General features: G+C 41.2%; 1 protein-coding gene across 3 annotated transcripts; it reads left to right on the top strand.

Moving 5' to 3' along the window:
- Positions 1-13: 13 nt before the first annotated feature.
- On the top strand, positions 14-25975 carry RBM27 (RNA binding motif protein 27). 3 transcript variants are annotated; one of them, XM_064458218.1, is made up of 21 exons: positions 14-208; positions 2887-3005; positions 3855-3979; positions 6362-6453; positions 7015-7208; positions 8013-8270; positions 8823-9056; positions 10269-10403; positions 12485-12634; positions 14547-14694; positions 14984-15137; positions 16344-16607; positions 16726-16854; positions 17692-17814; positions 18328-18402; positions 18512-18676; positions 19181-19285; positions 19392-19583; positions 21461-21547; positions 21991-22101; positions 22717-25975. In XM_064458218.1, the coding sequence occupies exons 1-21, from the start codon at positions 150-152 to the stop codon at positions 22801-22803; spliced, it is 3006 nt and encodes a 1001-aa protein (XP_064314288.1). In that variant the 5' UTR covers positions 14-149; the 3' UTR covers positions 22804-25975. The 3 variants fall into 3 exon arrangements, with proteins under 3 accessions (XP_064314288.1, XP_064314286.1, XP_064314289.1); XM_064458216.1 differs by having other exon boundaries at positions 6347-6453; XM_064458219.1 differs by lacking the exon at positions 12485-12634 and having other exon boundaries at positions 6347-6453.

The raw sequence follows: 25975 nt of genomic DNA, 5'->3' as shown, positions 1-25975 counted from the left end.
GCGGGCGGGCGGGTAGTTCCTGTACTAGGCCTCGGCGGGGGGACGGGGCCGGGGCGGGCGGCCGCGGCGGGGAGCGCGGCGCGGCGGGCGATGGCGGCGGCGGCGACGGCGGTAGTGTAGAGCGGAGCCGGGCGGAGCAGCGCGCCACCATGATCATAGAGAACGTGGACGCTCTCAAGTCTTGGCTGGCCAAGCTGCTGGAGCCGATGTGAGTGCGGGCGGGGGCAGGGCCGGCCCGGCCGGCGGCGGGCGGTGTGGCGGGGCGGGGGCCGGGCCCCGGCGGGGGGGCCGGGCCGGGCCGGGCAGGGGGGCGGGCGCCTCCTGTCGCGCTGAGGGAGGACGCGGGGCCGGGGTCGGCGGCGCTCCCTACGGGTCCCCACGGAGGAGTTGCCTGCGGGGCCGGGAGGCGGTGCGGCGGCGGGGCCCGTCCCCGCCCGCCTTCCGTCCCTCCCGGGCCCGGGGCAGCCCCGCGTCCCGAGGCCGCGGGGTCTGACAGGGCCCGCCGGGTGGCCGGTGCGTTTGGGCGCACGCTGCGCTTAGGGGAGACCCCGGGCTTGGACCGAGGGTTGAGATTTACCAAGGGCCGGTTGCGCTGAGCGCGGCCTTTTGTCCCAAAACCCGCGTGTCGGCCTTGGCCTGGGCGCGAAGCCCCCGCGGAGCCGGCTGGCTGGGCCCGGGGCGGCGGGCGGCTCGGGGGCGGCGGGCGGCTCGGTGCCGTCAGGCCGCCGATCCGCCGGCGTACGGCCGGCCGGTAGCGCAGCCCCTGAAGCGAAGCTGCGCGGCGATTAACGAGAGCGGCTGGAACGGCCCCGTGCGTGCTGTAGGGACTCGGTGAAGTGGCGGCCGAGGGCAGGGCTCTGCGGTCTGTGTGGGCCGTGGTGGGAGAGGAGCGTTTCGAGGGGTCCCGTTTCTGAGAGCCCCTCACACCGACTGAATGCGTGTGAGGGTACAGCGGGGGGTTCTGCGGGGTTTCATTCCTGCAAACGTCTTCTAAAAGAGTCTAACTTGTCAGCGATGAGCTAGCAAGACCCATTTGAAGTTGCAGGACATATGTTTACGGTGTGATGTTTCTACAGATATTTTTCTACTTTCGTATTTTAAATAGGCCTCGGAACTGCTCTGTTGTAGTCACTAAGTAGCAGGCCTTTGAGAATTCTCCATTACTTTTTTTCCCTTTTAAGACAGTGGGTCTCTGGTACTTGGTCAAATCCTTCTGAATGTCTGCCTAGACTGGAGCCAACTCTTGCTCCTGTGCCTTCCCAGCCACTTCCAGTCGACCTTCTGTCTTGCTGTCAGTGTTCCTTTGGTATCTGAGCTGCACTCTAGGGGCCTGAGTTGGAGACGAGGGTTCATGGCAGTGAAGCATAGAATCCTGACAGTCGAGGATTCGGGAGTGAAGACACAAAGTGGCTAACCTGGAGAAGGGGACACTCCTCGGGCGTGCTCCCGTAATGTGGTGCAACATAATGCCGAAGAGAAGCTGATACATGGAGAAAGGGAAGGGAATGGTTAGAAAGTGATGGATCATCTCCTTCATTTTAAATTGAGGGTTTGTTGTCAGGTGTATGTGGGCACTAGCACGGAATGTACTCCATGTAGTTTATTCCTTCTTGTTAGTGTGCGTGTGTAAGAACTGTAAAACCTGTAAATTTGTGGTTTCTTTGTTAATTGCTCCACTACAGATGGCTTTCCTCAGAATTTGGAAACAGCAGTCAAACTAATTTGGAGTAGAGCTTCTTGACAATTTTCCTTTTCTCTAACCAGTTATCTGCGTGGCTCTTTGCTTTTTGTTTGTTTTCTGGATTTTTTTTTTTTACTTGAGATGATGAAGTCTGTATACTTTATACTATTTCCCTCTAGTTCCATAATTAATGTTCTTAGAAAATACACGGTTGCCTCTCTAAATGTTAATCTTAAAAAAAAAACAAAAAAACCCCCCAAACTTTAGATAGTCAAACAGTTTTAGGTTCCTACCTACCATCTGATGTCTTCCATCAGCATCTTTTTAGAGAAGTGAAATGAGGAGCGCTTACTTAATCATTTAATACTGTTAATCTAGTTCATACTTTGAGTGTTTTTCTAGTAGCTGAATAATGGAATCTAAAGCAATATCCACTTTAAAGATTAGTGGCAGAGTACTGCTGTGCAAAGTCGATTGTCTTTGGCCTTCATGAAGCTAGATGAGCGCTTAGGTAGTGCGGGTGGTGAATCTGTATTAATAACTGCACCCCTTTAGACATTTCACCAGTGTTAAAGGATTATTGTAAAATTTGTAGGCATGGAAATAGTCCTTGGGGAAGGAAAGCCCCGGTATGTTAGGAACAGTAACTTAAGCTGTACAGAATGTGTCTGTGTGCATATTTGAAATGAGCTTTTGCGATATATCCTTCTGAACTGCTTTTCATGGCAATAATATTTTAATACTTTAAAACCACTTTAATACTTTACAATAATCATGCAGTGACTTCCGTGGTACGTGCTTTGCTGTTCTTGCGGAGTCATACTTGGTGGTGGTTGCTGTGCTTGGAGAAAGTTAAGAAGCAATGGCATCTGCTCAGTTGCCCTGGAATTTGATCTTTCTGTAAAAAAGAAGAAAGGTAGTCTTTACTAAGCAAAGCTCATGAAGGAGCAAAAGAGCGGGAGCATTGTCAGGTGCGGTAGGGTGGGGGGTGTGGTCACGGGGCAACTAAAATACTGTCCTGTAATTGAAAAAAACCCTTCGCTGGCTCAGTTGTCCCAGTGCAGCTGTGTTGGTGCTAGATGTCAGAAGAGCACCCAGCCTGCATTGCTGGGTTTTCTTTGGTGGCTCTTCTGTAACAGCAGTTGTCCCACATGGGGGTTTTGGCATGCTTCAGCAGAATCAAGAATGGTTCTTTCTTTCAATAGATGTGACGCAGACCCCTCAGCCTTAGCCAACTATGTTGTGGCGTTAGTCAAGAAAGACAAACCAGAGAAAGAGCTGAAAGCTTTCTGTGCTGATCAGCTGGATGTCTTTCTGCAAAAAGGTACTGTGCTCTCTGTTGCTTTATCTGTTCAATGGTTTTCATTTCATTGGGGAGAGGAGGGAGGATGGTGCACCATCGTTGCCTTCAAAATGCTTCTTGTTATCCATGAATTAAGTATTTCTTACAGAGTGCGAAAGAACAAACATCTTGTGATTAAAAAAAAAAGAAGATGCTAAGGTGAGGTTGTGTAGCTTGGTCTTGTTCATGGTGGGTGGGAGGAAATCCTCTGGAATGAAAGGTAGCACTTTCATTTTAAAGTATCGGTCATACTGCCAGAAGTTTCTCTGAGAGGTGTTTGATAACTGTTGAAAACCTGGTCCATATTAATCTTCCATGCTTCTGGTGAGCAGCTTCTCATAGCAATCTGGTTCAAATTCAAGGTTTTAAACACTTGAAATTCTGACGCTCACTGGTGAAGTTATTGTGTGTTTTTTCTGACCTGATGTTAAACTGATGATTAGTCTTCTGTGAATTATTTACTCTTGTAAAAATTGCTGTAAAGAGGCTGCTAATTATAGCTAATGGGGTAACTGTGGTTTTATTCCTTGATCATAAGTTTCAGTCCCACTTGCCCCTTAGAATATTTCAAAGTTGTAAACATGATTGAAGGAAAAGTCTCTGTTTCTGTCTTTGATACACCTGATTAATTTCTTTGTCTAAATAAACAACCTCAAGTTCCACAAATGTAATTCCAGCTCCTTGAATGGAACTAGCGTTCACTCATCTAAAAGGATGATGTTTCTGTGAGCAGGCCACCTGGATGACCTCTCTTACTAGAAAAGTCCCTGAAATCTAACAGTGCCCTTAAATCAATATGTAATAATACTTTCTTGTGTTCTCTGTCCTCAGAAACTTCAGGTTTTGTAGATAAACTCTTTGAAAGTCTGTACACAAAGAGTTACCTTCCTTCTCTTGAACCCACGAAAGTAGAAGCAAAGCCTGCAGGTCAGGAAAAAGAAGAAGTCAAGGAAGAGGTAACATTATTTTTTTTGTCTACCTGCCTCTAATTTTCAAATTAGCCATCCCGTACATTTGTGAGGCAAAATGTGGAAGACAAATCCACTTTACTGTGGCCAATGATCTTTACGATCTCTGTGCATCTGAAGAAAAAACAGAAGGTGACTGTTCAGACATGAACATTTTAAAATCCCTTCGTCGAGTCCACCTTTGAGCTAGATTAATAGCATTCAGAAACCCTATTCAGACATCCCTGGCAATACAAGCCGATAGTGATTTGGAAGGGTTTAAGAGAGGGGGAAGAAACGAAAACATTCCGAAACATCTCCTTTTCCAACTTCGTATATTCTGTGAGGAATAGAGATTATTTTAAATGTTCTCTGTGACACTTAAAACCAGTGACATATGGTGGCCTCTGTACTGAGGGTAGTTACTTTTAAAAGTGAGGCAGCATTCATTTGCCAACAGTTTTCTTTTCTCGTTTTTAAGTTTTATTGACACAATTGGAAACAATCAAGTTTTTGAGAAAAGTGAAGTAATATTTCCATAGTTGTCTAAATATCTTTGTTTATTGTATAAACCTCTGCTATTACTTGTCTAAGATAGATGGTTTTTTCTTCCAAGCTGGTGATTTCCCAAGGGAAGAGATATCTCTGTTTGTAGCATCCTAATGTACCAGCTTTGAGAGGGAGGTGGGGGCAAAAATTGCTGTAGAAGTAAATATTCTTTATTTCCGTATACTCTGATCACAATTTGCAAAGATACTTTAGGCTGAATATGTTTTAATTATTATAGGAAAGATGCAAATAAAGTCAGAGAGTACATATGAAATTCTAGTCCCTTCCCTTCACTCCAGGGGTGCTTATGTTACACAGTGTTAAGAGCAAAAACTCTTGCTCACTTTATAAGTGAACTGTGGGGAGCATTTTTTTTCCTGGCAAGTACTCTAAATGAGTATTCAGACTTGTGCTTTTGATGGTGAGCCTAAAATAGCATGAAGGAAGGACCTTGCTGGAGTTATTTGTTCTGCCTTCAGAGTTAAAACTGGCTGGTGGTAATGAAGGTGACAAATAATTGCAGATTAAAATCTGTCAGTCAACTGAAACAGAGCTATATTCTATTATGTTGTAGAATGCAGGTCCTTATTTGACAGAACATGATTCTTCAATTAAAGTTGGTCTTTAGGGGTTTTTTCCCTTCTTTTCTGATGCCCTTTTTTATATGAAGATGAGACACAGAATTACGACAATTTGTGGAAGTAGCTTTGATGGAAGGTCATAATTTGCAACTATAGAAGACTTTCACTTTAATAGTTTTCCAATCAGTTCTCAAAGTACTGTCATAATTTATAAGAAGTGTTTTAGAACTGCTTCAGTTGACTTAACCAGTGCTCTTGGGGGAAAGGGGGAGGTTTTGGGGATCTGGGGGCCATGGATAAGGCAAAAGAAGATACCTAGGACAGCTTTATGGGACAGCTGTACTGGATCAGGACATTAATTGGTTATTTCAACATCAGTAAGGACTTGATGCTTGGTCATGTAGCTCAGTGTATTACGTGATTCCTGCAAATGGAGAACACAAAACAAGTGTAGGATCGTGCTAAGTCTAGGTTGGGAGGGACCCCAGATATCATGTGATACAACGTGGGTTGAAAGCAGGGCCTTAGGTTAGGCTATCCAGAGCCCTGTCAAGCCAAGTCTTGAATATTTCTACCAACGTTCCCCAGACAATCCTAAACAAGGATGAAGGAAGCCTTCCCTTTTGTTTTGTTTTGTTTTAATTAGATGCAATTATCTTTAAAAGATTTCCAAACGTGGCACCCAAATTTACAGTAATTTCTAAGCAGTGTAAAATGGCAGCAGAAGTACAAAATGGGTTCAGAGCGATTTGCAGCAGTGGTATAGCTGACAGACTTCTAAAACTGATGTTGTTGAGGCCAGCAAGAAACGTGACTAGTTCAGCCATGTGGACAGTTCTTTGCTTTAAAGCATTTATTTCAAAGTGTAAACTAGTGACATATCTACTTGGAGAAAGAACTCTCCTTGGTTGTGTTCCAGTTCCGAGGTTCAGAAAATACCTCATATTGTAGATTGTTTAACTAATGAGATAGAGAGCAGATAGAGAACTTGTCTTTCATGAATCCCGTTTGAAAAACAAAATACCAAAGTAGTTTTATTTTGGGGCATCTGCTCTGCAGAAAAACCTGAAAGATTCGAAACGAAAAGCCCAACAACGTGTAGCACTTGATTACTTGTAGTGCTTAAGTATTCTGTGCAAGTAGTACTTAAATACTGTTTTTATACAGGATGCTAACTGGAACTTGAATTAAATCTTGGTCTTACTTTCATTTAACAAAAAAAGTGATACTCACCCATGATTGGTAGTTGTCTCTTAAACAGAATTTTCAAGAGTCAGTTGAAGAAGAGCGGGATAGCAGGAAAAAGAAGTATTCCAGTCCCCAGAGAAGCCGTGCAGATTCCAGTGAACAAAGGTTCGTTTTCAGCCAAAATATAAATATAGTCTTCTGTATTTGCTGGCAGTTTTTAACTGTGGATTTTTACCTCTTAGGAAGTGATTTTTCATAAAAATAGTGATTTCTAATTTTTTCTGTCTGCAGTGTATTGTCTGTATGATGATCAAGTGCATGAGAACCCTCCACTGGAAGTTGATCTCTTTCAAAAAAATTAGTGTTTTTCAAATGGTAGTATCTAGGAATGACATCATTTCCATTATTTCCCTTGTTATATAAATGAAAAGCATTTGGAGGGACCTTTAGGGTTTGGGGGGGGGGGGGGTTGTTCAACATCACTTTTAAAAAGCATTCTGTTTTGGTCACCTAATTTTTTCACCTTTCCAATTTTCCTCCCCTTGCTGGTTTCTATGAATTAGTGATTAAACTTTGAGATTCTGCACTCTTCTATGCAATCTGGGAAATTCTGACTCAAATGTTTTGCCGTCTAAATTGGGTGGGAAGGATGAACAGTAACTTGTAAGCTTGTTTTTTAATTTGGTTTCTCTCTTCATAAGCATGTTCTGCGTGTGTCTTCTCTAGAACCAGAGAGAAGAAGAGAGATGATGGAAAATGGAGGGACTATGACAGATACTACGACAGAAGTGACTTGTACAGAGAGAAGTCTGGCTGGCGACGTGGCAGGAGTAAAAGTCGGAGTAAAAGCAGAGGGCTAAGTCGAAGTCGTAGCCGCAGTAGGGGTAGAAGCAAAGACCGTGACACCAACAGAAGCGTTGGTGAGTACCCACAGTGCTGCTTTAGGAGAACATCTAATGGCAGTGATGTGTGGTGCCTCCTACATGCTGGATGGTCCGGCAGGCTGTAGGTGTCCTTGAGTAGCTGGAGCAAATTTTGAGAGCTTTGTGTTCCTGAAATAATTAAGATGCTGTTCTTCAGCGTAGAACAATTAAGGGGGTTGTTTTCCTCTTTGCTAACCTTTTAATTTATCCACAGGTGTATACCAGTGGATATTGGTAGCGGATATTTTTGTGCTGTGTGTGTTTGACACACACAAAGCACAAAGATGTATCATTTTGCAAAATGGTGTTACACACTCTCTCTCTGTTACTGTGGACTTTTTAGAGAAGGTTTCTTTGTAATTGCAGGTGGTTACCATGTGATCCGTTGTTCCTTTAGGTCTAATTCAAGTCTAATGGAATAATAGGAGGCAGAGATTACAACAGATTTCAACGCATCTTGAGACCGCGTTAGTGAAGGGTGGGGTGTGGGCTAATGGTTTCAGGCTTTCCCTCCCCTCTTCCTACTTTGAAAGAGAAAGGTGTAATCCAGAATAGAGTAAGGACTAGAGGAATGAATGTGCATTTTGCAAAGAAAACATTCAGATTTCTGAAGATAAAACCCAGTTTGCGTTATATTTACTTCTTACCCCCTTGGTACGACTAAGCTTCTTCAAGAACAATTTAATATGCAGAACATTGAATATTTAAGGGAATGTTTACACTGTTGTGTACTATCTTTTGCTCAAAGCTCTGATATACAGAACAAAGCATGAAAACTTTACCTAACTTTTTTTTAAACAGAGCACCGAGAGAGATCGAAATTCAAGAGTGAAAGAAATGATGTTGAAGGCTCGTATAATCCAGTTTCCGTGTCTCCCAATAAATCTACTGAACAGTATTCTTCTGCACAATCTATTCCCAGTGCTGTTACTGTAGTTGCACCTGCGCACCATCTTGAAAACACAACAGAGAGCTGGTCAAATTACTACAACAATCACAGCAATCCCAGTTCATTTGGCAGAAACCCTCCTCCTAAAAGAAGATGTCGAGATTACGATGGTAAACTGTTACCTAGTTTTCAGTTTCATACCCTGTTTCAATTATTCTGTGACTTTTTTTTTAGGTATTCACTAAATGTAGGCAGCAAGTCAAAATGCAGTAGCGTGTGGAGTATACCTTGTATGTAAAAGATGCGTATATGACTGTATGTTACTGGGGAAATAACTAGTTTTACTGGAGTCAGTTTACTTGTAATCTGACAGTTTCTGGATAAGAACATATGGAGTTTGTTCACAATTCTGAATATGCTTGGCAAATACTTCAACCACTGGCAGTTCTGATAAAGATTGCAGTGTGTGTGTTAATATGAAACAGGTGGTACTTCTGACTTCCCTCCCCCCCACAGCTTTTATGATGGATGCATGTAGGTTTGTATGCTTTTATGGAAGATTATTCTCATTTGAATTATTTTGAAACCTCATGTGATAATATAATGTTGGATCAGTGATTGCATGTTTTCTTTAGTATGAAACTCCAGCAAAAACTGAGATGCTGCAAATCGCTGACAACTCATTTTTTTCTAAAAAGATTATTCAATGTCCTGTTTTGCAGAGCGAGGATTTTGTGTACTTGGTGATCTTTGCCAGTTTGATCATGGAAATGATCCTTTAGTAGTAGATGAAGTTTCCTTGCCAAGTATGATCCCTTTTCCTCCACCACCTCCGGGACTTCCTCCTCCTCCTGGTATGCTTCTGCCCCCTTTGCCAGGTCCAGCTCGTAATATGAGGCTGCCAGTTCCACAAGCTCATCCACAGGCACCGCCTCCTGTCGTGCTTCCCGTACCAAGTAAGTCAGAACATTGTTCTGTTCTTCATCACCAAGTTAAAATGATGGCTCTTTCTGGAACCTCCCTGTGTTCGAAGTAACGAGTTCAAGTTTCTTTGCTAGCCACGTGCTATTCAAAATATTGCCAAAGTTAATTCTGAAAAATCAGCTTGTAAGATATGATGTTCCTAGCACTCCAGGTAGAGTGAGATGAATCGGGCAGGGGAGGGGGGTATCTTTCAGATTATCTCGTAAAACTTATGGTGTTTGGATTGACTGCAGAAAATTGGGTCGCTAGCTTTTTTTTTTCTAATGAAAAAATGTTGAGATTCAATCTCCTAAAAGTTGTAATAAATTTCTGTAGTTTTGCTATATTATCTGCTACTAAAATGCAAAATAATTGATACATCTAAGATCTATTTTAGCTCAATGGTGATCTCTGAGATGTTTCGCCTTTTTTGTTATCTTAGTGCATCTTATAATGTAAATTCTATGAAGAAACAGAATCTTAGATAGGTGGTTACTGTGTCAGTACTCTCTATTCCAGTAACACAATACATGCTGTGATAGTTGTATCAAATAGCATCAGCTATGAGATGAGAAATAATTTTATATAGGATTAACCCTAAATTTTGAGCCTTTTAGTGAGTGGAATTGGCTTGCTATTGAGTGCACCACCAGTACTCTTTGTAGTCGTCTCTTGATAGTTCGTGTAGTGTAACTCATTGTCCTTTTTTGGCCGTATAGTAAGTAGGAATGTATGTATCGTATGTGGTGCAAACAAAGCAAAAATAGCTAGATAATTCCTTGTCGGTGAATGCCTTTTGCCCTGAAGTTCCTGTTTTAGAACTGTAATCTAAATGTTGCTGATATCTCTTGCTCTGAGCAAGCCTTGATTCTCCGTGGCAGAGCTGAGGGAGGAGCTGCTTTAGTTAATGCCAGCTTTAACAATAAGAAATCTCTGGGGAAGAAAAGGCACTTTTTTGTTTGGTTGGTTTTGGTTTTTTGCTTCCTTCTTAAAGCTTTCTCCTTTCTGGGAAAGAGAAAAGGTGTTGGAATCAGTAACTGACCTGAACCAGGCTTCTCAATTTACTTTTAATGTAGTGGGATTGTAAATATTTACAATCTTGATCTTGCTCAAAGCAAGGCATAAACAAATTGCATTGAATTGTTTGCATATTTTAACCTGTGGAGTTATAAGTCATAGTGATCTATTCTGTGGTGTCATTGTAGGACCACCTTTGACACAGTCAAGTTTGATAAATAATCGTGACCAGCCTGGGACAAGTGCAGTGCCCAGTCTTGCACCCGTAGGAGCAAGGCTACCTCCTCCTTTGCCCCAGAACCTACTGTATACAGTGTCAGAACGTAAGCAAATACCTTTTTTTTTATTTTTTAAATCTGCTTGAGATATAAGTTTTAAAGTTCCTCTGTTGATGTGTGATTAGAAATTATTGCCTCTGTCTTCCTCCAGTTCATACAAATCTAAAAAGAAGTCTGATGGCTTTCCCTGTGGTCAGTCCCTCATCTGCTGTTACTGTGTGAAATACCAGCAGTGTTCTGTCACTGCCTGAGGAAAGGTCATTGTGGGGAGCTTCGTTTGGGTCTCGTGTGCTCAAAGCAATAAGATCGTTGCATGAGAGAGGGATCCCTTCATCTTCAGGCTGTTTAGTAGGACGTTAGTAGGCAAAAGATGGATCTGCAACCCTGTTATTACTGTTTGACTTAGTCTTTATTCCTATCCAGTTTTGGCTACTACAGAGGAGAGACTTCCCGCCCCCAGCTGTGTATCACAATGCGTCTACAGTCTTCATATACATTTGTACTTTCTTTCTGTCTTTTTTCCCAGAATTGACTTAGGTTTAGCTTTCTAACTTTAAAAAATGGATGGCTTCAATGGACATGTCCATCTTCCTTAACAGAGCTCAAATTTTTAAAAAGTGTGTTTTTATGAGGGGAAATAGCAAAATCCCTGGAGAGTCCTAGATTGCTCAATTTAAATCCAACAAAGCTTCTATTTCTTTGATAATGAAAGGAATAATAGCATTTTCATGTTTTACATGAGCAGAAAATAAGATAATTAAATCTCAGCATTTCATAATATTCCCATCTGGGGGTATTTTTTACATAAACATTGTGAATTTTATGCAAAGAGGGTCTCTAATTCATGATCCATGTCATTTCCTTTGACTTCCATGCTTTTCAGAACTTCAATCACTCAAATATCTTGTTAGATAATCTGTTCAATTCTCTCCAACGGCTGTCGGGTATTTAGATGCTACCATCTGATTCTTCCAGCTTCAGAACTTCTTCCAGTGGGTGACTCTCTCCACCTTAGCTCGCAGGGCGTTACTGACTTCAGTTGCACTACATGATTCTGTTCTCCAGAACATCTGTGGAGATTCTCATGTCCTGTTCTTGGACTGTTACAGTAACAGCTGCTGGTTGCCCTCTTGCACTCTATCATGGAGGAGGAACCATGCAAGGTCAAGGAAAGTTCTTGGCAGAGTCTGAAACTGAACTGTAAAGCATCAGTATTGAAACTCTGGGGCATCTGTTTTAAATTGTGGAGTCTTCATTGTTGCTGTGGAATAAGGAGCTGAAATTTAGAGTGCTTCAGGTCTGTCAGGTCCCCTTGTATAGGCATTCGTGTCTATTCTAGGATGTACTGTGTTTCTGTGGAGGCTTTTCACAGACTTTATTCATTCTAGTTCTTGTATAGCTTTTCCTTTCCATGGTTGGGAAAATACGTCATCTTTGATTTGGACCTTGGGCTGGGTATATGACCACATGTGGCAATTCTGTCATCTTGTGTTCTCATGGTTACCCCTTTTAATTAAAATAATCTAATCATTACTACCTTACTGGAGCTAGCTCCAGCAACAGGCAGCCACTCTCTCTCTTACATAAATGAAGAGAATTTAATAGGTAAGTATTGGTCAAATTACCTGATTTCTCAACTTTCTTTCATTGGAATCATTTAAGAACATTCTTCCCCAAAAATTCTTTTCTGAAGGAAATTAGGCTGTTGGGCAGCAAAGCCTGAAAATCTCTTTGCGTCTTAGGTCCTACAGAATAAATGCTCAAACTAAATCTTTTGTTGCTCCCCTTGAAACACTGCCAGATGTTGTGAAGTTTGTCATACAGGCACCTTGTTCCTTTTTCAGGCAGCTCATGAGCAATACTCAGTTATTGTGACCTACGTGCTTTTGACAAACAGGAACAATCAGATTAAAAATCAAAAGAGAATATGCCCAAATAGACTTGGGCATAAAGTTCAGTTGAGGGTTTTAAATGGCTACACGTTGGCTGTACGACCTCTTTTCTCTCTTCTCTTCATCCAAAACAACTTCTGATTCTTGGACATCCATGCATTTCCTTAAGGGAAGATTAACCCTGAGTCTTAAACTCATATGAAAAATTCTTTCATTTCTCTCCTTTTTTTATAGATACATATGAGCCAGATGGCTATAACCCTGAAGCTCCTAGTATTACCAGTGCTGGTAGATCTCAGTATCGACAGTTCTTTACAAGAGCACAAACGCAGCGTCCAAATCTAATTGGCCTAACATCTGGGGAGATGGATACAAATCCAAGAGGTAGGAAGGGTTTCTAGTCATTGCTGTTGCTATTTTTGTCCAAGACCGTCAATACTTATTTTCCCCCTTTTCAAGCTGAAAGTGGTAGTTTTTCCTCACCGATCTAGTATTTCAGAGCAATTTTCAGACATCCCTACCTTTTTTTAAAATGCTAATGTCACCATATTAAAGTCAAAGCAGTCTTTTTGATGAAAAATAACCACTAGCTTGGAAATGTTACAAGGTTTTTTGGTTTTGTTTTCTTTTTGTTGGTTGGTTGGGTTGTTGTTCCTCTTCAGCCTGTGAAGGCACTTTTTGGGTGCTGGGTGCTTCTAGAAAGAAAAATGGTGCAGAAAGACGGCTTAAAGCAGTACAGTCTGAAGACTGCTTTTGATTTGCCAAGGGTGTGTTTAGGACCTGGGGCACAGAGGTGATCATCTGTGATCGTTGCCTCAGCTGATGCGGTGATAGTGAAGAGGGGAACTATCGTGGCATGTTTGTGTGCTTTGATGGTCTGACTCTGTCAGCGAGATGTTCTCTCTAAAATGAACATCACCGGTAGCATTCGAATTCTAGCCTGTGGAAATCCCCGTCTGCATTTAAGTAATTCTGAATCCTTAACTGGATGGAGGTGGATGTAGTCTCTTAGTGGTGACAAGTACAAGATATCTTTTAGGGGAGAGAACAAGTCAAGGCTCTTTAAAGAAATTTTTGTTCTGTTAGCGTAACTTTCTTTTCCCTCCTGCTTTCCCCACCCCGATCCTTAAAAGAAAAGATGTTATATTTCAGTGTTTACTGTTACACTTCAGTGTTTCTTATTCAGTACACAAGAAAGATATTTTTTTCCCAACATTGCCTTCCAGTGACTCATCCTATAAAGAATATGGATAAATATTATTGCAGAAATTGCTGTTGCTGTTTTTCATCGTAATGAACATCATAAAGGCAGGGTTGGGGCTTTTGCTGGTCCTCAGATTCTCTCTAAGAGCCTATTCCAGTTCTAAGGCATGGGTGAGTGTTCGGCCATGCTGCTTCAGACCACTTGTTTTACTGTCTTTGTCAGGTCTGTGAAAGGTTTACTCTAAAATCATCCACCAAATCAAGATTAAAGCTATGCCCGAAAATGCCCGGTCTTTGTTCTCACCAGTGTAATCAGCAGAGCTCTGGCATATATAAAAGCCACAGAAAATTGACTTATAACTCAGACTTCTTTTTAGGAGTTGAATATTTGGCATACACAGGAGACGAACAGCAATAGCATAATCTTAAAAAGGTTGTAAATAAATACTTGGCAAACTGTGATCTAGTGCTTTAGCTTTGTGTTTGTACAAGTTGCTTCAAACTTCAATGTCTCCGAGTATAATTTCATGCCATAGTTGTGCTCAAGTAACAGTTTGTTTCTAAAAACTGGATGGAGGGATGACAAGGGGCTAGCAGTGGGAAGAACGGGTTATTGGTTGCTTTTTCACTGTCACGGGTTAATACAGGGAAGGTTGGTTGTCCGTGCAGAGCATGCCACGTGGCAGAACTCCAACCTGAAGTTGGGAACCTAGCCTTGGTTCTTCTCCTCCTCCTCTTCCCCTCCCCCTCCCCCCCCCACGTTTAGTTTTTCTCTTTTTCCTTTTCCTCCAGAATCTGAATTTTCAGCACCTGAAAGATGGAGTATTTAGCTTTGTTTCTTCAAGCTAATACTGATCTTAAAGGTCAAAATCGCTTCCCTGCCGGCTGGACTAAATGTTTGTTTTCCTCCGGTTGTTTAGTTAGGCTAGCAAGTGATCTCTGAAGGAACTTCATAAACAACTGACCAACTTGATAAAGTCTTCTGAATTTTTATGTTTTTGAACTTGATCCTATTTTGCTATTTAAGTGAAAGCTTTTCCGATATCTCTGTTGATGTACAGTGAATAATCTGGGCCTTTTTCCTTTCCTCCAGCTGCCAATATTATCATCCAGACCGAACCTCCCATTCCCATTACAAATAATAGCAGCAATGTGACTAGAGTTGTCCTTGAACCAGACAGCAGGAAAAGGTCTCCGAGTAGCATCGAATGTCCACCATTAAAGAAACCGTGGCTGGGAAAGTAAGAATTAACAACTGCACTTGGCTGGCTGGAATGTACTTTATTGCTGTCAGTGCTGTCAATATCGCTATTCACTAGTCCCTGTAATTTGAGCTGGTTGGGTCAGAAAATCTGTCCCCTCCTCATGTGGAGACTAAATAATTGGTGGTGGGAGGAGCTCTTTTTTGTCAATGTCTAGAGCGTTACTTTTTGTGAGAAGAATAAAAGTTAAGTGTGCGTTAACGTTTGCTGCCTTACGTAAGTATACGTATGCCTATCTAAATTACTGTCTTGTTCTCGTTTTCTCTAGGCAAGCAAATAACAACCAGAACAAGCCAGGATTTTTGAAAAAGAATCAGTATACTAATACAAAATTAGAAGTTCGAAAAATTCCACCAGAATTGAACAATATTACCCAGCTCAACGAACACTTCAGCAAATTTGGAACTATTGTAAACATTCAGGTAAAAAGCAAAGTTCAGGTTTATGCCTGTATGTGGGTATTTTATTTTCCATGAAGCCTTCTTGAATATTGCACCTGAACTACATTCCTTGAAGTCTTAAGGGAAGCTCAGTGGGAGAGTAGATAATCAAATTCAAAGAACCCCTTTCTTGGTCTACTCTGTATTATCATCTTCATTCTGTAGATGTACGTTGGCTTCTGCCTTCATGAGGTCTTCTTAAATCTGAAAGGCTCGCAGGTTTAACAGTATCTAAACCAGCTCAGGTTTTTGAGCAACTTGTGTATAATTTTGGAAGAGATCTTCTAACAGTTTCTCTCTTGTATGAGAATCCTACAGTATTTTGTAGTCAGGATTTTGACAAAGATGCTGCAGGAGAGTCTTTATATGCACCAGTTTATTACCAGTTTGCATTCTAGAACTGGCTCCAGTTCAGTTGTGTTCCTTGCACTGCAAGAAGGGGAAAGCACTATTTGAGCAAAACATGGGTAGTTACATGGTTAAAATAGCATTTATTTTCCATTTATTTTTCTACACAAAACAGTTGCTCTTAAGTCCTTGGTTAGAGATCTAAATAAAAGACATACCTGGGAAGCCTCCGTATTTCTTGAGTTGATAATTTTATGTCTTAGCCCAAAAGGTACTGTGGTGCTTTCTGCGCCTCAGTAATGAAACGATGCATTTAAAACATGCTATCTCAACCATTATACTAGAAAGTCCAAGATATATTTTTATTCCTGTGATTAATTTTTAGAGAAAAAGCGTCTTATTCAAGACTGTTAGATAATGCGTCTTTGAGAATGTGGTGAACCTTTGCATTGTACATCCTCGGACAGCAGTTTTCATTCAGGAGGTTAGACTAAAGAGCTTCCAAGTCAGCACTAAGGTCTCTTCAGTCATACCCTGTGGCAGTTCACATAGCATCATATATTCAGAGCATTTTGGAGGAGGAGATTTTCCTTTTTTGTTTGGGTTTTTTATTATTTCATTTTATTTTGTTTTATGATGTATAGGCCTCGCCGCAAGTGCATGTAATATTTGCCAAAAGGTACTTGGCTTTAATTACATCAAACGTTTTACCTGTATTTTGAGCTGTTAATATTGGATGTCCATCCCACTCGTTATTGCAGATTATTGGTAGATTGTTTTGTATTGGTTGCGATGTTTTCATTTTGAGAAATAACGCGTTCTAATGAGCTTTTGATTTAGGTTGCTTTCCAGAATGATCCTGAAGCTGCTCTAATTCAGTACTTAACTAACGACGAGGCTCGGAAGGCGATTTCCAGCACAGAGGCAGTTCTGAACAATCGGTTTATAAGGGTACTGTGGCACAGAGAAAGCGAGCAGCAGCCCCCATTGCTGCAGCAACAACAGCAGCAGACACCCACGCAGTCTCTTCATCACCAGCTTCACCTTCAGCAGCAAGCCCTGACCACGGCTCCAGCTGTAACGATGCATAGCAATCTGTCAAAGGTATTGTGCTGTCGTAAACTAGTGATTGAGCGGAGAAGGTTATCGGCATTCCTAAGTGAGCTACTTCAAAAACACGGAGTATATAATCTTTCATTGTTTAATATCTGTTGATACACAGGTGATGAATAAACCACTGGCATCTGGTGCCTATGTCCTTAATAAAGTCCCAGTGAAACGTCGCCTTGGAGCAGCAGGTGGAAACCAGGCTGACTTAAGCCAGCCTGGGGCTGTGGTAGAGGATTCTCAGGTATGTTCGTGAAGGATGACCGTCTTCATATTTTCAGTTAAAGCTTTGTCCTCTAAACTAAGAAGGAACTGGCAAACAGAACTCGCAAATTCTTCCCAGTTGGTCCTGTTTCTTTTCGCTAATGTTCCATGCAACCATGGTCAATTACTTCTTCCTAGTTTCATTAGCTGTTTATATAAAATAGGGACAATTACTTCAGAAACAAAGAATCGGTGTCTTAAGTAGCATAAAGTATTTTGGCAGTGCTTCATAGTAAACAAGTTTGACAGCCTAGATGTGATGTCAGCTTTTTGTTGGCAAATCTAATTGCTTTCCCAGTGATTTTTTTTTGTGCTGTGCTTTAACGGTAGTGCTAGAAGCTTATAGAAGACTTCTGCATAGAGTCCAGGCTGTTACAGTTTAATTCACAATGATATTGTAGTGCAGCATGTGTTCTTGGCACAGAGAAGTCCTTTTCAGAAAGGAAGTATGCAGGTGACTCTTGCTGCCTCTTTTGATCACAAAGTGTGATGTTAGACTATGACTGCGAAGCTGAATATAATGTAGATGCAGAAGATCAGCTTCAGTGGTCTTCCTAGGATACAGAGGGAATTGCAGATGAAGAAAGTGTCTTTTGCAGAAATCCTTTTGCAGGCATTTACGGTGATTGCTTCCAAGCAAGTTGACTGTCAGACCAAGGCCTTTGTGCATGTGTTTTAACTGCCTTAGTCTCATTGCACGAACCTGGAAGTCTGTGTTCATGTTTCACAGAATACGTTCCTCTAAAATTCACTGATGGTATATCATATTCTTTTTAAGCTAATATATTTTTGTGTGTGTGTGTTTTTACAATTTCAGACATTTCCTACTTCTACAAGCCACTCAAAAATGGTTTACAGTTCTTCAAACTTAAAGACATGTATTAAGCCTGGTGCAGGGTCTAAACCTCACGATGTGCAAGAAGCCCTTAAAAAAAAACAGGTACTTTACTAGCCATTGGCTGACTGACAGTATAGCAATCAAGTGCTTTATAAAGAGAGGTTTGATAGGCAACTTAAACTTCAAATATTGCTGTATAGCTTTCTACTCTAGTGTAGTTTTTGTCATTGTTGTCAGACTATCTTGCACACGCACATCGAGGTTAATCTCAGGTAAAAGAGTATTCCTTTGGGGGCGTCTTACTTGACACACTTGGTCGTGCTGGGGTTTTCTGGGTTTTCTTGAGGCATTTCTCTGATTTTAAATCTCTGCAGGTATGACAACATAGGATATTTTTCTGAAGAGGTGTCTGAAGGGGACAAAAATCTAGTATAGTGCTTCACCACAGGAAGTTAGCAACTTATATTGGTTTCTTCCTGGTCAGATATGCTTCAAAACTAGTAGTTTTCATTACAGGTTTCACTTCTATAGCTTGAAGAAGAACATACGATGTATATGAGTACATATAATGCTAGAATGCTTTTTACTGATTGAAAGAATTTTCTTCTCACGTAGGAGGCCATGAAACTCCAGCAAGACATGAGGAAAAAGAAGCAGGAGATGTTAGAAAAACAAATAGAATGCCAGAAAGTAAGTCTGGAACGTCTTCTAGTAAATACCTTCTGATTTTGTAGACACCTGTCTGTTCAGTGTTGTTTTTCCTGGGATTTTATATTTCTGCTCTTTTATTGATGCATAGATGTTGATATCCAAGCTGGAGAAAAATAAGGCCATGAAACCAGAAGAGAGAGCAGAAATAATGAAGACCTTAAAAGAACTAGGAGGAAAAATATCTCAGTTAAAGGATGAATTAAAAACTTCATCTACAACCTCTACACCGTCAAAATTAAAGTCCAAGACAGAGGTATTTATTGCACAAGACACTTGCCCGCCTCTCTTTTGGGGACATAATATTAGAAATAGGTATAAAACGTAGCAGCATTAGATCAAAACACTTCCAAGCAGTATTTTTGAATTTGAGAGTGATAACCACGGACAAGCAAGCTATCACAGAATGTCCCGAGTTGGAAGGGACCCACAAGGATAATCAAGTCCAATTCTTGTCCCTGCACAGGACAACCCCAAAATTCATGTCATGGTTTTAAGGAACTCGATGACCTAGTTTTGCTTGTGGCTCATTCAAGCTTGTTCCAATTCTGAAGCAGAGAATTCTGGGCTCTTCAGAAAATGGGCTGGGGGAGGTGCACGGAGGGAATTAAACTGAATGTAGTGGGAAGTGTGGATATTATATACTGATCTGTCTTACATCGTTTACATAAACGTTTTGCTGGAGAAGTGGAACAGACCATCAAAAGCACACGGTACAGTTCCGCTTTTCCCTTCCACTTTCTGCACCTTTTTCTCTAAGGCACAAAAGGAACTTTTAGATGCAGAGCTGGACTTCCATAAGAGACTCTCTTCCGGGGAAGACACCACTGAACTGCGAAAAAAGCTAAATCAGTTGCAAGTAGAGGTGAGTTTGTCTGGATGGATGCTTTTAATGTCTTTGTGATACATTAATGTTTTAAATCCTTTCAAACTGGGGATGGCTTTGCATGTTATTCGCCTTCTTTAAACAGGCTGCCCGTTTAGGCATTTTGCCTGTTGGTCGAGGAAAGACCGTGCCAGCCCAAGGAAGGGGACGAGGACGGGGTCGCGGTGGGAGAGGAAGGGGCATGTTGAATCACATGGTGGTGGATCATCGTCCCAAAGCACTAACAGTTGGAGGCTTCATTGAAGAGGAAAAAGATGAATTGTTACAGCACTTCTCTGTAAGTATGAGGTCACGTTAAAAAGAGAAAAACCTGAAGAGGAGAATTGTGGCCGAACTATAAATCTGAGATTAAGTAGGTAACCAACACTCTGGATGTGCGCTTCCTTGCAAAGAGAGGCATGCTAAGAACTTTGTAAATACTTGTATCTTCCAGAATTTGGAAAAGAAACAGTTATCTTTGTTTCTGTTAGTGCAAACAATCAAAGACTTCATCCTGGATCCATGGAACAGGCTATGGATAAGCAAACAGTTTCAAGAGTTATCAAGGGTGTAAATGTAATGTCTTTTACAGCTGCCCAACGCATTCTTTCATGGGCAAAGCGGAATTAACTCTGCATTAAAGCAAAACAGACATTAGAAGGCTGAAAAATACCTGTCAGCCTCCCTCTGTTTACAAATTGTTCTTCAGATTAGCAATTCATCCCATTTATCTTGCTCCATGCTAGCTCAAGAAGCAAAGCACCGTTCTGCTAAACAGAACATCAATTTCATAGTAGTTAAATTTGTTTTTATGAACTCACAGTAGAGCAAGGAGCCTGCCTGTTTGCCAGCTAAGTTTGATGGATGTGTTGTTATGTTAACGTAGTTACCATGTTAAAGGGAAAACTGACTTTACATTTCCCTCAGTTAATAAACTTCTTGGAGAGGTCACGTAATACTTCATAAATAGACCCAGCGTGAAATCTGAGCTTGGCCAAGTCAGTTTGGTATTGCTGGGTGCTTTTTGCAAAGCAAGTGACCGATATGGAGACCTAATTTTGTAGAATCCTACCGTTTAGAGCTGGACACAGAAACGCAGTAGAGTTCTCGAGAGAACTGGTATTCTGAAAGCTGCTTTGTTTCTGGTTTGAGTGGGAACAGAATACTTTACAGTTCTTCATAGAGTGGGGTAAGCTTTGCTCCTTCGGGAACTGTTACTCCCTGCTTCGGCCTCGTTGCTTACCAGAAGGTTAGAGGCTACCGCTACTGTTTTGATCAGGTAAATTCAGTGAAAAACGTTGTGTGGTTTGACCAAAAAAACCCCAACCTGCTTTATGGTAGGATAGCAGTGCCATGAACCCTGGGAAGAGTCTTGGGGGGGACCAGAGTGCCTTTTTTAAAAAGATCTTTGCTTTAATTCTATTTCTGAGAGATCTCATGTTTTTGAAAGGGTTGGTTGTCCTTAGCTGCTAAAACAAGTAAATTTTTTACAGATGACTACTGCAGTTACTCCAGCGATTATCTTACTGGCTTTTAAACTACTTTTCGTCTGTTATTCACATGGAATCTGAAGTTTGCTACAGTTTTCTTTTGCACTACTTGTACTCCATGATTAAATCCCTTTTTTGTTTGTTTTGTTTGTTCCAATTTTCACCATTATGCAGTATATAAATTTTAAAAGTGCAAACTTCTTGTGATCTAGCCACACTAGATTACATTTTTGCCTCCTCCCAGCAGTATACTTACAGAACGTCTTCAGGAGCTCTATAGCAAAGTTTGATTCCTGTTACTGAAATCTCTTTTGCAAATTAATGAGCTGTAAAGGACTTGCTTAACAGGTCTAAAGTACAACAGAGAAAGGCAGAAAAGAACAAGGGGAACAGTGAATTCTGTGAATTCACTTCTGAGCTATAAATTAATACGCTTATTTCCTTTCCTCCTGCGAAATTAAGCTCCACTTATTCTAATAACAGTAAATCTGAGCTTTCTCCCAAAAATGCAGGTACAAGTGCTGCAATATTGCTGGGTGATGCAGCTGAGACTGCTCTGTCTCACTTCTCCGTCCAAAAAATAAGGTTTCAGTGGTGCTTCAGTAGGCTGCAGCTGTAGCACATGACGACTGTGTTTCTGGAGAAGAATATTGCTACTGTTCCTAATCGTTTTTTTCTGCCATAGAAATTTGGAGATATTGAAGACCTTCAAGAAGAGGATTCCCCATTAAGCGTTGTGCTAACTTTTAAATCTCGCTCAGAAGCTGAGAATGTAAGTAGAATAATGGATATATTTTTTCACTGTACTAAAAATCAGGATTTTTAACTTCCTGTGTCTGCCTTTGTATTTTAAAACTTAGCAGGCTTTCATCCCACTGGTTTGAGCTGGATAGTGTGGGTGTTTGTTGCTACTGTATATGGTGTCACTAAAGGGGGAAATACCTCCTGTTTACCTTAACAGTAACAGGTCTTGCGCTGGTAAAGGTTCGATGTCGCGATCAGTTCAGATCTCCTCTAATCTTTCCAGATGGCTGGTGGATGAGCATTGTTTAGCAGACTGATGTTTGACTGAAGTGGATGGTGTGGCTTGTATGTCTGAGATCTTCAAGTATGCATCCGCATGATGATCACTGGGCCTAGCTCACTGCTGGTGATCTTAAAAATTCTGTACTTGGTCCTCTTTTTGAAATACGTTCATTTTACAACACAATCCAGGCTGCTAACCAAGGATGCCGGTTCAAAGACCGAAGGCTACAGATATCATGGTACAAACCGAAGGTACCTTCTGTGTCCACAGAAATTGAGGAAGAGGAGTCTAAGGAAGAGGTATGAAAAGATTAATCGCTCTTCTAGGAATCTAATAGCTAAGAGCTCTTTTAGGGTACAGTGTACTATTTACTGAGGAAATAGAAAAACATAAAAGATGTTTTTGCAAACCAGAAACTTAACTAGTTTTGAATGGTTGGGTACATCTTCCACCCTTTAAAAAAGGGGAAAGGGGGGAAAAAAAAAAATACGCTTTCTGGATGGGATGTTGATTTGTCAAGTATGAAAATAAACCTCACATTCTCTGTATGTGGGTGCTAATGTTTTTACTTCACAGTATTAGTGGTCCGCTGTAGGATAAATTACATATATTATTTCCTGTAATTATGAACACGTTAAGCTTTTACCGTGTTTTTTAACAGAACACTGTTGTTTCAGAGAGGGCGGGTGGTTGCTTATTTCTGCTTCCTTTGAAGTTTGTCTTTCTCTTCCTTTCTTGACGTGGGAGGCTACTGTTCCTCCCGTAGAGCTTGTTGTGTGTAGTTGTGTGCATTTCAGGGAGACAGGCCGTGAATGGGCTGGTATCAGGGACCGCTGGTGCTGCGTGGCGTGACCTGTTCCCGAGGATACAGCACAGAACTTCTTTGTTTAAAAGTACGTTTTTTCTTCATTTAGGAGACTGAAACCTCAGATTTATTTTTGCACGAAGATGATGATGATGATGACGAAGATGAGGATGAATCCCGTTCTTGGAGAAGATGAAACTTGATGTTGGAAACGTATAATTTTAGGAATATAGTTCAAGCTACATCTTTTAAACATTTATTTAAGGAAGTTGATGAGCCAAAAAAAGCTTTACTTTCTTTTCAAACCACAAGATTTAAAGTGAGCAAAGTTTGTTACAAACACATTTCGGATATAGAGCTGTGAGACTAAGTTAGCCAAAGGCCCAGTAACTTTTTACATAACTATCAAGCTCACCAGGGTGGTGATTTTTTTCTATTTAAGAAGGATAAAAAAAAAAGAGGGGGGGGGGGAAATAGTAGTATTTTCTTGTCCTCTTTTTGTGTCACCTGTATTACCTTGTTTTGGGTTTTTTATAATGTGATTGATTTGTTAGTTTATAATTGAAAAAATATTCCAGGTTTTATTTAGCAATATTACGGGGTTAGGGGAAAGATGCAAACTTTCATTAAATGTTATGAAAGAAAAAATTGCCTCATTTGCTAATTGAAAAAGGGTAGCATTTTATTTCATACGGAATCGCTTATTGTAGGAATTATTTGTGGCTAGATTCATAAATCATTTACTTCAATATGTTTGAAAAGCCACACAGTTTCTATGTTGTACTGCTTTTTGTGAGAGGAGATGGAAGAAGCAAATTCACAGGGTATTGTTATAATATTGTCCAGTTCAGTCTGTTTCTTCAAATTCTGCTTCACAGAAGACGTCAGCAATGACACGTATCTGAGTGAACTTTCACTCACTGTTGATTTTCTTCTGTAGCTTCAGTATAAGGGTCAAGTTTAAGTCAGGCTGTTTGTTTCCTGCACGTCAGTATGTGTGAGCACGAGGGTAACGAGTTTCATACTTTGTCAAAAAGAAAAACAACTGGCAGCGCCTACCGGCCGGTAGAAACTCTTCCTCCTCTCCCTGCTACCAGCTCTTTATGTTCAAGGCAGGTCCGTGAAGCGTTCAGAGCAAAGTGCTCCGTAGCCAACAGAATGGCAGTGTCCTGCTCAAAGACCGGTGTTAAACCAGTGCTTTAAGTGGCAAATCGTCAGAGGAGTGTTCAGAGCTGGCTTCGGAAGGTTATTGATTTATCTCCAAGTATGGTTCTGTTCAGACCCATCTAAGATGAACACCGTTACATTCTCCATTGCCTTATTGTACCATTTTAACACACACACACGCACACACTCTCTCCCTCTCCCCCCACCCCAGAAATGGTGCGTACTGTGACAGAAACGAGGGTAACAAGTCCAGAAACCTGAGCCGTGTACCCTAACCGTTGCACGGCTCGTGCGGCTGGCGGACGTGTTCCCTAGTAAGCGTTTCCCTTGACTCTGTCCGTTTGTACCGTACGCTTTTCAGTACATTTTATGTACGTTTCTGTACAAAATAAACAGAATGTCGGTGCAAGAATGCTCTCCTCTTCCGGGTAATCGGTTGACCGGTGTATTTCCCAGCAAGTTCCCGACTGAAGAAAAACATACGTCGGAGCCTTTAAATTACGGCGGCTCTGAACTTGGCTGGTGGCACGTAGCGGAGCTCGCCTCTGGGTGGGCCGTGCCCCGGCTTCGTTAGCCTCTGGCCGTGGCCGCGTGTCGAAAGTCAGACCGGTTTAATTTTCTGTTTCCTTGTCAGTCGAAGGGAATGTGTCTTTCCGTATTCTGTCTCTTCACCCTGAAACTCACCTCTCCGTGCAATTAGGACTTTCCTGCTAATGCTGAGGCTAAATTACAGACACGAAGAAACGAGGGGAAACCAATCCTGCGTACTTAGAAGAATGTCTTGCTTTTCTCCATCATCTCTAATGGGTTTTTTTAATGTCTGTGGCTCGGTCAGTGTATATTTTGAAAAATCCATTGCAACAAATATATTTGAGTCCTGACAGTCAAAAAAAAAAAAAAATGATAGAGGGAACAAAAGGATTTATATATTTTTTTGTACAGAGTTTTTTCTTAAACTGTATAATTTTGTAAATATTTTGCTTTTTTTGTGTACTAAAACTACCAGCGTATAGATTTCAATAAGAATTGTTGTATTTTTGTATTTGGAAAATGAAAATTACAGTGAATGAATGAAGCTGTAAGAAAAATTGCAGTAGCCTTTGACACACGTAGAATGGGATTCCTTTTCATATGGTTTTAGCTCTGAGGTGACACCCGGCGGGCACACTGTGCTCAGTGCCCTTGCCCAGCCGCGCTGGCTGTTCCAGGCGGGCGAGACAGGAGGGAAGCGAGTGCGGTAGCTTTATTTAATGATTTTATTTTTTTTTGAGAGAGCTTCATAGGATTTCTTTTTTCCCCTCCCCTTCACAGCACGCGTTGGCAGGCTTACATAAATCCTCAAGTGACACCCCAAACGTGATTTCTAAACGCCGCGGCACAAAAGTGAGTTGTGCCTCTGAACTTGGCGCGTGCAGTGGAAGCGTGCTATTACATTACTGGGAATTTAAGCGATGGGCAGCGTAGCGGTATCTGACTTGCGGCGTTTGAGGAGGAGGAAAGCTGCTTGGACGTGACCTTCATTTTGCCCGGGCTTACGGATCCCCCTGGGCTGTAGGGTGTCCAAGCGATATTAAACTCTTCAGGGGGGTTGGGTTTGTCCGTTCGTTTTAATAGGTAACGTGACAGGACAGCTTTAGTTTTGCGGCAGCGCTTCGTTGTGCAATTAGGCAAAATTTATAATCAACAGGGTAACTTGTGTGCGCCAGCCAGGGGACTTGGAGGCGATGTGTCCAGTCTGATCTTAGGGTATGAACGTCGCAAGGGGTGAGAAGGTAACTGTGACAAAGAATTGTCTCCCTCTTGTTGAATTAACCATAGCAGAAAGAGCAAAACAAACTCGAGAGTTGAAACAATAAATCTGAAAGCAGTTGCCTGCTTAGTATGAAAACAACACTTTTTTTTTTTAACAAAATCATGTGAAAAGGAATAAAGTTACTCTTGGTGTATAGTAAATCTGTACTATAGTTTTTACAAATTGTGAACTTGTGTAATAGTACAATAGGAGATATTGTTGAATTTCTAACTGTTTATACATTTAAATTCATATATGTAATGTTTGTTTTATTGATTACAATCTGAATTTCTAAGATGCATGTTGACTTTTTTGCAATAAAGATATGCTATGGAATGGTTCAAGATTTAGAAAAGACGAAGAAAATTCTAACTTAAATAAATTGGGCAGCAGAACCATTCAAAAAAAA

The sequence above is a fragment of the Phalacrocorax carbo genome, chromosome 8, assembly GCF_963921805.1.
Source record: "Phalacrocorax carbo chromosome 8, bPhaCar2.1, whole genome shotgun sequence".
NCBI classification, from domain to species: domain Eukaryota; kingdom Metazoa; phylum Chordata; class Aves; order Suliformes; family Phalacrocoracidae; genus Phalacrocorax; species Phalacrocorax carbo.
Note: the sequence above shows the minus strand (reverse complement) of the source record. Positions and strands in the feature narration are given on the sequence as shown.